General features: G+C 41.1%; 1 protein-coding gene across 1 annotated transcript; it reads right to left on the bottom strand.

Moving 5' to 3' along the window:
* Positions 1-610: 610 nt before the first annotated feature.
* Positions 611-1,752, bottom strand: LOC117192175 (ATP-dependent RNA helicase glh-1-like). The gene is made up of 2 exons (XM_033396844.1): positions 709-1,752; positions 611-631 (listed from the first exon to the last, which is right to left on the bottom strand). Exons 1-2 carry the CDS (start codon positions 1,084-1,086, stop codon positions 623-625), a joined length of 387 nt encoding a protein of 128 aa, XP_033252735.1. The 5' UTR covers positions 1,087-1,752; the 3' UTR covers positions 611-622.
* Positions 1,753-11,270: the final 9,518 nt, after the last annotated feature.

The raw sequence follows: 11,270 nt of genomic DNA, 5'->3' as shown, positions 1-11,270 counted from the left end.
AATCTTATTCTCATAATTTTCATCCCTTAATAATCCATTCTTATTGATATCTGATAACATCATCTCACTATCTCTATTTGTCAATACTACATTTTCAATTTGGTCACTCTCAATGTTCACTAATACTCTATTTTTATCTAAGTCACTGTTCACTAATACTCTATTTTCATCTAAGTCACTGTTCACTAATACTCTATTTTCATCTAAGTCACTGTTCACTAATACTCTATTTTTATCTAAGTCACTGTTCACTAATACTCTATTTTCATCTAAGTCACTGTTCACTAATACCCTATTTTCATCTAAGTCACTGTTTACTAATACTCTATTTTCAATTGAGACCATATTGCTTTGCGTAACTCGCTTTACATTTTCAATTTCATTTTCAAAAATTAATTTTATTCCATAATTTTCAAGGAAACTGCGCCCCAGAAGGACATTACACGAAATATAGTTGTTTGGTACAACGAAAAATATAAGTTCTTTTTCAATGTTATGAAAAACTAAATTGACAATTATTTTTCCAAAAATGCTTATTCTCGAACCGTTAACTCCAAAATACTCTGTCGGTCTTAGTACACCATCAAAATTTTCATAAGGTATCGCCGAGTGCTGTATCAAATTAATAGCGCTACCGGTGTCCAACATGCCAGAAAGAAATTTAATTTGATACCTGCGTTTTATATCAGTGTAAAAATATACCCCTACCTGATTAACAATAGGAACAAAAATATTGTTCTCCTCTCTGTCGTCCATTGGCGGGTTGCTGGCTGTACCCACGGATCGCTGGGTTGGCATAGGCTTCTGTTGGCAATCCTTCACCTGGTGCTGCATGGATCCACACTGGAAACACGATCCCTTCTCCCGCTTAGGTGCGGGACACGATGAAGCATAATGGCCATGTGCTGAACAATTATAGCAGCGCACCTGGCTCCGGTCATTTCCGGAAGCGGTCATCCCAGTGCGCTTAAAATTCGTCTGGGTACTCTTCCTCAAAGCCTCGTATTGTCGAGCTAGCTCCTTAAGTTTTCCGATGGTCGACGCAATACAATAAGGCGATACTGGAAGATCGATCACGAAAACCATCAACGATGAACTGCACTGTCAATTTCTCTTCGATGTCGGCACGCATAGCAATTTCTTCCATGCGAAGAATATATCCCATTACGGAGTTTTTCTCCGGGTTGAAAAAGGTTTCCTTCAACAGAAGTACCACGTCGGCAGTTGAATTGCTGCGGCCAAAAGTTTTTAGGAAGTTTCCCTTAAACTCGTCGTAAGTCTTTGATTTGTCGACACGCATGAACAAGTCCGCCTCTGTTCCCGCCTTCATCAACATGCGCACACAACGAAGCTTAAAATTGTTGCTTTCGTTCACGCCTCCGCAAATCCGTTCAAAATTCAAGACCCATTCAGAGGCTTCATCATTTTCACTGGCAGAAAAAGGGGCAATAAGTTGCTTGACCATTCGGATGTCATCGGTCATATAGTTGTCCATTACCATTAAAGCAGCCAGTTTCTTCTTTTTCTCAGCCACCCTTATTGCGGCGTCAAAAAATTCTTCTTCTTTCATATCGTCGATCTGCTCATTTTCAGACACTTTTCCATCCGATTCAATATCCGATTTATTCACCGGACTTTCAGAAACTTCGTCCATTCCACCACTTATGGCAAGCTTACGAAGTTGCCTTAGTGTTGCGCTGGCTGGAAAAATGATCTCCTTCTCCAGCAACCACTCTACAATTTTTCTTTGTCAATGTTTGCCATGGTTTCCTCGGCCATTTCTAAAATGTGGAAAATACTCGTTGTCGGGGATGCCAGTAGACAAATACTTATGTAGGCAGATACTTTAAAGGGCTACGATCCCACTTCTGAAGTTATTGCCGCAAAAGGTCCACGGATGTTTCGTGCTTTTTATGATTTTATTTTAATTTTATTTACTTAATTCTTTTCAACCTCCTCGTCTTGTCGATACCGCCAAAAGTGTTCATTGAACCCAAGCTACGATCACTCGTTCTCTCATAGTTCTAGTTCGCAGAACTAGAACTATCGGATGATATAATTCATATCGATACTTACGATATTTCGTACAACGTTAATAGTAAATACAATTGTAGAGTTATAATACTAAACAATCTAACAATACTAAACAATCTAACAAACGAAACACATGCAGCTGTGTGGGCCAGTGCCAGTGCCTGTGCCTGTGCCGGTGCCTGTACCTGTGTGTACGTGTGTGTTTAAGGATAAAGTGCAAAGTTTACAGACAACAAGGAGGCAGGGTCGCCACCTAAAAGGGGGACCCAAAGGTATCCAACTAAAGATTAAAAGGAGATTAAACCAGTGCACACAAAACACAAAGAAGGGCTAGGCTTAGGTGAGGAATCAGTCGATACCCTTGAAAAAGCGTAGCCCCTCCTCTGCCGAACCCAAGCACGCTCCTGCCACACATTGAGGCCTGTACATTGAGGCCATTTTGTTAGTATTTAATATCAAATAAAGGCCTCGACGCCACGACGGCCTCAAAATGGTACTAAAACTGCCAACGGGCTGTGGAATTTAAACTGAAAATGCAGAATGCAAAATGGTCAGCCAAGCGAATGGATAGCGAGTGTGAGTTTTGAATAAAGAACTGTCTGTCTGTCTGCCTGCTTGGATCCAGCCGAAGCCACACTGAGGGAGGGAAAATCCATCAAAATGACCGCACCAGAGAGACCAAGAGACAGAGACGGGAACACGGGAGCACGGAGAGGGAGAAAGAGAGATGTGTCTCACATGGCGTATGAGGAATGTGTGTGGCACTTAAACGAACTGAGCCGGAGAACGTGCCTTAAACTATGTCCATTTATTCTGTATCTCTCTACCTTTTCTAGCCCTGTCTCTCTCTCTCTCTCTTTGTGTAAAGCTGTCTTACTCTCTGGTTCTGTGCTAGGTTAATACCCAATTACTGTGCAAATTACTTCAAGTTTTTCTTTCGAATAAACTTTCATCTGTGTGTGGGTGTGTGGGTGTGCGTGAGGCCATTAAAGTTAAGCATTTCTCTAGCCCCAAAATTTCAACCGAACTGTAAGGGGACTCCCCTAGCAGACACTGAGGATCCGGAGAGCGGAGAGCCCGAGCAGCCTTTTTAAATCTTTTTAATAAACGCAATATTTTGCTTAAAGTTTTCCCATAACCAGGTGCTGCTGAAATGCGGCAACTTGAACACTGCCCCGTGTGTGCGTGCCGCTTGTGCTTGTGCCTGGCTACATCTATGTATGTTCTTGTGCTTGCGCCTGTGGCAGCTGAACAATTTAACAAATTATCCAGATAGTTTTTGCTCAATTTCGCAGCTGAAAATTCTACAGATTATTAATGGAGATCTTTGTGGTGGAGAAATGAATTGCTAGGAATTGAGTGGCGCAATACGAAAGATTATATCCAGTTTCTGATAGTCGTAGATAGACTGGGGAAACACTCGCAAAAAAAACTGGGAGAACAAAGGAAAACTGTCTTCCATATCTCATGGTCTTACTAACCCCCACGGGTACGAAAGCCAGAGCCCCCGATGCTTTCTACTTTGACCGCCCTTGGGCCCCTAGAAATGCACATGGGGCCCTGCTTTTCATTTAGCTCCCCACACACACCCGTACACCCAAATTTTCTTAGCCATTTGTCTCTCTTTCACTATCTTTACCCCCCACAAAAAAAGCTGCAATACGCGCAACTAAACACACAACAAACTTAACCGTAAACACACATACACTCGCTCTTTTGGCGGCACACACACACACAGACACACGCTGCATTGGTATTTTCTTTAGAGTGCAGAAATCCCTTTCAAAAAATCAACATTCAAAAACGCAGCCAAGTTAAAGTGCGAGTACTCGTTGTAAAAGCGCAATTTCCTCCCCAAAACAATCGTTCCTCGCTGCTCGTCCCTTTCATTCCCTTTGATCCCTCGCTCTCCCCTTGTTCTCTTGGCATTTTTTGCCCCTCTCTATTTTGGGCCTTAGTTTTCCCCCTCCCGACCGTTCTCTGTCCATCGCACTTTGTTTCGGGCTCTACAGAGTAAACAATTTCTGAGAGAGCTTTGATTTGTGGCCCTGCGGTGAAGATGGATTGGATTGTTTAGAACTAGTCATACTAGAACCACAGAAAAAGGGTTTTAGAAAGGCTTTAGTCGATAGTTTTCCACTGAGCTCTTAAGGGAACCACATGGCATGGCTAATAAATAAAAGTATAGATGGAGTTCGGCATTAACAGGGTTTATAAATCGATTAATGAAGTGAAGGAAGTGGGCTTCCCAAAGAACTTTATTCATTTGCTAATTGATCAACTCAACGAAAACTCCTGCTCAGAAGTTATTCATAGAGAAACCCAAGTTCCGCTACTCGACTATCCTGTTCATATAAATTGCCCCAGTTTATGGACAAAGTTTAAACAAATCTGGTCGTACCGACCATATGTTTATGAAAGCGCCTGCCTGGCTTTGAGGCCATAATTTCCAACAATTTGTTGAGCTCTATGGTTGGGCCCCGGCTCCTGGGTCCCGGGATTGTCCTTTGGCTTTCTTTAGTCCCGGCCTGGTTTGGCTTGTGTATAAAATTACAATAAATCGTTGCATTTTAGCTGCAAATAAACAAAGATTTGCAGCGCCGAAAACGAACACTGAGCGCGCTAAAACAAAGCAGAAGGAACAGGGATATAGGATATAAACGATTCGAGGCACTAAGCACGAACGGGGGATGAGAGGAAAGGCCAGCCGAAAGGAGTGCAGGCAAAGTAGCACTTTCAGTGGCCAGAAGCAGAGAAGCAGAGAAGAAGGAGGAGCTACCAAGAAGAATGAGGCAGCAACACCAGAGTTACAAGGCAGCGCGAAGCAATCCATGGGGTTGACTGTACTCTACTGTAACCCCAGATCCTTTCGCTGTGCTGTGCATGCTTCTGGATGTTAAATCAACATGTAAGCATTTAATGCGCCGCTCCAAAGCTGAAAAAGCATAAATTTCTGTGTTTGGCATCGCAATTGTTGTTGCTTTTGCTCTTCTCCACATTTCTCTCCGCTTTCCCTCTGTTATTCTTGCTGCTGGTAGCCAGAGCACACTGGGCGGAATTCCCAAATAAGTGACATAAAGTCGAAAATTTTGTTGAAGCAAATATTATTATATTTCAATATATTGAAAGTAGAATCCCTATATATAAAAAATCAATAAATTTTGTTGCTAAAAATGCAACCCTGTCATTCTGATCATGCTTCAAAGTCAGTTGATTAGTCAGCTGATTGCTGCAACAAAATTGGCGGGAAATTATTATTCACTTTGAGCGCTTGGCAAATTAACACAATGCAAAAATAAAATATTGTGAAATATGGATTTTAAAGGCCCGGGTATGTAGATTGAATAACAAAAAACATTTTGTGTTATATGTTATATATGTTAATTGTTTTGTATTGTCAAAAAAAAAAGAAAACCAAACCAATGTGATCGTCTTGTGTGGAGTAAAAACTAACCTTCTGCGTGTTTGTGCGTTATGTAATGTATGGTAAAATAAAGTAGAAAGTGTGTATTAAAAGCAAGTAATAATCCGGTTTGCGGCTTTTTGCGGCTCTTGCGCTACTTTGAACTTCGACAACGGCCGCAACTCTACCGCCCTTGCAAACTGGATAGTTGGCCAATTGACGGAATGTTCACTAACCAATGAAAACATTAGTGAAATTAACAAGAAAGTTAAAAGCTTTTCAATTTATATTTCTTCGAATCTGGAAAAGTGCAACCGAAATATGCGCACATTTAGAAAAAAACATTCACAGTGGCTATCAATGCGTTTAAAAATTGTTTTGGAAAATAAAGATGAGACGCACAGTCTTCAATTGGGTAGACCAAGGCAAACTTATGATGATGCAGGGCCCCGTCTAAAACGAAAACTAGCTGCCGATGTAGCAATCAGTAATAAAAACTCTCCATAAAATTTTAGTCCATGGATCACAAATAATAACTGCATCTGTGATGCCGGTAGGCTGTCTTGGAGAAAATGCGTCTGAAGCGAAAAATAAATTTTACAAGCGTGACCGGCTAATGCACGCTCGACACAATTCGCGGGTAAACAATATGATGGATGTATTCCATCCACTCATCTCAAGTATATCCATTAAGAGGGCAGCTCGACATAAAAAACAAACCCTTCCGAGAGATGTCATTGAGCTTTTAGAAGAACCCCATTAAAATTTTCCAAAAAATATTCAGCCTTTAGCTAATGACTACAGTTTCGATTATGATTCGTTTGAATTATCTGTACAAAACAACTAAATGATAATTTAACATAAATTGCTGGAAATAGTTAAATAGTAGAATAAGAATTTGATCATAATAAGAATTGTTTATCAAAAAATGTGTTTTATATTTTTATATTTACCACTATTACATGAAAATTACAACAGAATAATAAATTCCCTTAAAATCTTAGTTCTTTTTTATAGCTCTCTTGACTTTCCTTTGTGATCACGTATACGCCATGTTGCTATATATGGGCTATTGCGGTAGGCGTGGTCAGATGAACTTAAAATTTTGTTCAAATATTTGGAGTGCTATATTTATTAAATACATATTCGACTTTATGCCACTTATTTGGGAATTTGGGAGAGAAATGTAGAAAACTTCAACAAGCACTTGTAAAAATAAATGCCATTTTGGGTTATGTGCAATAATAAAAAGGAAATTGTGCAAAAATATTGTCGCCACTGCCCAAAAAATGTTGAACTGCTACAGGGCCAGATGCAGGTGGCTGGCGGGGGCCTAACGGAGAGGGAAGCACGTATAAATATCTGGTTAAGCTTCCTGCTTGGGTCTGAATCGAGGAAACTGGGAACTATATAATGTCCGATGATGTACGTCCTTGTTGGGTTAGAAACTGTGTTGACAGTGAATCTTTCGAGAAATCGTTTGGAAAAATATGAATGTGTTTGCTTTTGGTGGGAAACGGGCTATCAGGGGAGCAGTGGAGCAGTGGGGCAGTGGAGGTGGAGTTTTCTGGCTTAAATCGATAAAACAAAGCCACATAACAAATGCGTTGCAGCAACAATTGTAAATGGTTTGAAAGAGATTAATTGTTTTGAAGAAATTGAAATTAAGCTGCAGCACACGATGCAGCATCGATTAATTATCAATAAATGTTTGAGCAAATGGCATATGCAAATGACTTGCTTATCAAATAAAGTATTTTTGGGGTCCCGGTTCTGTTTGTGGGCTGAGTCTTGCGTGTGAAGCGAAACAACTGTGCGTATGCGCAATTTTCACATTGTTTCAATATTACGCATACGTAGGAGGGGGGTGAAACGGGGTGTTTAAGGTTGTGTTGTAGGTCCGGGTGTTCGCTGTTCGGTTTTTGGTTTTTCGCCTCCGGCTTTTCCAAGTATGCACAAGTAATGTGAGAAAATTAAATTGTTCGTGCCTCACGCAAAAGTGTCGGTGTTTCCCGCCGCTCTCTCTGTCCGTCTGTGGGTGTGTGTGTGCTTGTTGGATTACACACACACTCACAGCTTTGTGCTAAACATTGGCATACCCCTCTGCCCTTTCAGGTTTTGTAAAGAGGGCGTGAAAAATAGAACTTAATTCAATCTGCATACACTCGTACTCCCAGTCACTTCTCCTCTCTCTGCTGTTTGCTCACTGCTGTTTAAGAAATATTTAATTAAATTCTGCTTTTGTGATTGTTGCCAGTGTTGCCTTTTGTTAATTGAATGCCAGAGTTGTAGCAAATGAGATTATCATTGAATTTGTCATTTGATTTATGCGTGGAACTAAGAGCGTGAAATTAACATAACGAATGGGTTATCTTAACTGAAAAGACCCTCCATGTGAGGAGTTTTAATTATAAATGTAAGATTTATTTGGGTTCCAGCAGATAGTTCAGATATGGGGGGACTCTTCCCCAGTAGTCCCATATTAATTCCATTACCCCCACCCACAAATAATTGATTTGATATGTCCCTGGTCCTCTGCCATGGCTGGTCGCATTTCCACACCATTAACCGCATCGGGCTTCATTTAAGTTCAATCAAAGCCAGAAGCCGCTCGATACGGAATGTCCATTGGGGCTTGGTCGCCAAGTGACAGCCACAAAAGCCACAGAAACCTTTTTGCTTGTCCGCCAAGCGTGAAGCGAAATTGCAAATGTCAAATGCCTGATGCGGGGATAGACATAGTCGAGCGAATTGTCGAGGCTGCGGAAACAGCTGGATCATCCCCCCGGGGGTAAGCCACAAGTCTGTAGCAGCTTCTTTGCCCCAAAAACTTTAACTAATTGAGTGGCTGATGGCCGAGACCGAGAAACCAACGGCCAATTAGCAATGCGAGAGCATCCACACACGAGTATAATATTCTCCCAACGGATTTTAATCAGAAACACAAATATTCAATTAACAAACAAATGCAAAATGCTTCGATTTCTTTGAGTTCTTTGGCAAATAAACATTTCAGATATGGGTATGTTTTTCTGTTTCGAAGTGCTGTCAAAGAATTTTCCTCAGATAACACAATAATATTTCATCAAAACAGTGCCCCAAAAAGTAGGCAACCGAAATTTTGAGTCTCTTTTGTCTTTTATTCCACAGAAACCCAGAGATGGACTTTAATGTACACACTTTCCCTTCGAAACTATATGATATAGTGAATGATCTGTTTTCCTATGACTGATTCCTGCAACAAAGAGGAAAACTGAAGGACTTTTGTGGACAGAAACAGAAGGACACACTGAAAATAATGGGGATAAAACACTCTGCGGCGCTATGTGTAAAAAGAACAATTTTTGTTGAGCTATTTAGGATAATTGCCTCACACCGCATGTCCCCACTCGGAGGAATTTTCGTCACCTGTGCCGTGTGTGTGTCTCCACAAAAAAGAAATTTAAAACGAGGGGGAACGTTGTGAGTTGCTGCGAACACCGCAACTCTACGGTTATACCCGATACTAAGTCAGTATGGCTCTCCTCCGGCAGACGCTGCTAATATTAAACGACACGACAAAGAGTGCGTGCGAGAGACAGTTAATCAGTCTGAGCGTGACGTCGGTCGCTGCGTAGCCACTGCAAATTGATTTGTTCCTATTGGCTATAAAAATGATCTGATCTGATCCAGATTCAGCAATCTGATAGATATGGTCATTATCTATGATTCTGCGTTTTTAGTTTTCTCGAATGTGCAATATTGTGGCTGCAACAGATTTTCGTCTTTTGTGGGGGCGGAAGAGGGTGGGGCGAAATTCTGAGATATACGTTTTATAGTGAGATCTAACAGAAGTGCGGATACCAAATTTGGTTACTCTAGCCTTAATAGTCTCTGAGATTTGTGGATGCCCCAGATTTTCGTCCTTTGCGGGGGCGGAAGGGGGTGTGGCGAAATTTTGAAACAAATTCGTCTCGGTCCGATATATATGGAGTGTGGATACCAAATTTGGTTGCTCTAGCTTTTGTAGTCTCTGAGATCTAGGCGCTAATGTTTTACTCTAAGCAAAGCCGCCTATGCTACGTGTGTGTTAGAGAGAGACAGGGCGAGAAAAAATGAAATTGTTTTCTTGATGCTGGCTATAATAATAATACGATCCAATTTAGATTCCGCAGTCTTAAAGATATGGTCATTCTCCACAATTCTACGTTTTTGGTTTTCTCATATCTTTAAAATTGTGGATGCCGTGTGACGGTGCTCTGCAGAAGGGGTTTCGCTTCGGTTCTGCTGAATTGGCGGCTCGTAAAATTGTTTTAAGGCGCGACATAAAGCCTAGAGCGGTGCTACAGACTTACAAACGGGGGGATCGCTGGAAAAAAGATTTTCCTTCTTTAAAGTTCGACAAAAAAATCTTCGTTCACAGCAAAATGAAGTTTGGAATCATTAAACCCCAAATTCGAATATTCTTCAACTGTTTTAAAGTATCTCAAACAATAATGGCCGAAAGTTGTTAATTATACCCGATACTCAAAATGAGTATTGGGGTATATTAGATTTGTGGTAAAAGTGGATGTGTGTAACGTCCAGAAGGAATCGTTTCCGACCCCATAAAGTATACATATTCTTGATCAGCATCAATAGCCGAGTCGATTGAGCCATGTCTGTCTGTCCGTCTGTCCGTCTGTCCGTCTGTCCGTCCGTCCGTCTGTCCGTTCCCTTCAGCGCCTAGTGCTCAAAGACTATAAGAGCTAGAGCAACGATGTTTTGTATCCAGACTTCTGTGATATGTCACTGCTACAAAAATATTTCAAAACTTCGCCCCGCCCACTTCCGCCCCCACAAAGGACGAAAATCTGTGGCATCCATAATATTGCACATTCAAGAAAACTAAAAACGCAGAATCATAGATAATGACCATATCTATCAGATTGCTGAATCTGGATCAGATCATTTTTATAGCCAATAGGATTAAATCAATTTGCAGTGGCTACTTAGCGACCGACGTCACGCTCAGACTGATTTTTAGATCATTTTTAATGATACGATAAAACCAAAAACGCAGAATCGTAGAGGATGACTATATGTTTTAGAATGTAAGATCTCAACCAGATCGTATAATTATTATAGCCAGAATCAAGAAAACAATTTCATTCTTTCTCGCTCTGTCTCTATCTAACACACAGGTTTCATGGTCGGTTTTGCCAATTGCAAAATATGAGTTCAAGGATCTCAGAACCTATAAGAGCCAGAGCAACCAAATTTGGTATCCACACTCCTGTGATATCGGACCTTGACCGTTTCGTGTCCAAATTTCGCCACACCCCCTTCCGCCCCCGCAAAGGACGAAAATCTGGGGCATCCACAAATCTCAGAGACTATTAAGGCTAGAGTAACCAAATTTGGTATCCGCACTTCTGTTAGATCTCACTATAAAACGTATATCTCAGAATTTCGCCCCACCCCCTTCCGCCCCCACAAAAGACGAAAATCTGTTGCATCCATAATATTGCACATTCAAGAAAACTAAAAACGCAGAATCATAGATAATGACCATATCTATCAGATTGCTGAATCTGGATCAGATCATTTTTATAGCCAATAGGATTAAATCAATTTGCAGTGGCTACTTAGCGACCGACGTCACGCTCAGACTGATTTTCTGTCTCTCTCGCACGCACTCTTTGTCGTGTCGTTTAATATTAGCAGCGTCTGCCGGAGGAGAGCCATACTGACTTAGTATCGGGTATAACCGTAGAGTTGCGGTGTCCGCAGCAACTCACAACGTTCCCCCTCGTTTCATCTAAAAAAGTTCACAATTATTGTCGGAATTATATTAACAAATGTTTGGGGCTCC

This window comes from Drosophila miranda (assembly GCF_003369915.1).
Source record: "Drosophila miranda strain MSH22 chromosome Y unlocalized genomic scaffold, D.miranda_PacBio2.1 Contig_Y2_pilon, whole genome shotgun sequence".
Taxonomy (NCBI): Eukaryota; Metazoa; Arthropoda; class Insecta; order Diptera; family Drosophilidae; genus Drosophila; species Drosophila miranda.
Note: the sequence above shows the minus strand (reverse complement) of the source record. Positions and strands in the feature narration are given on the sequence as shown.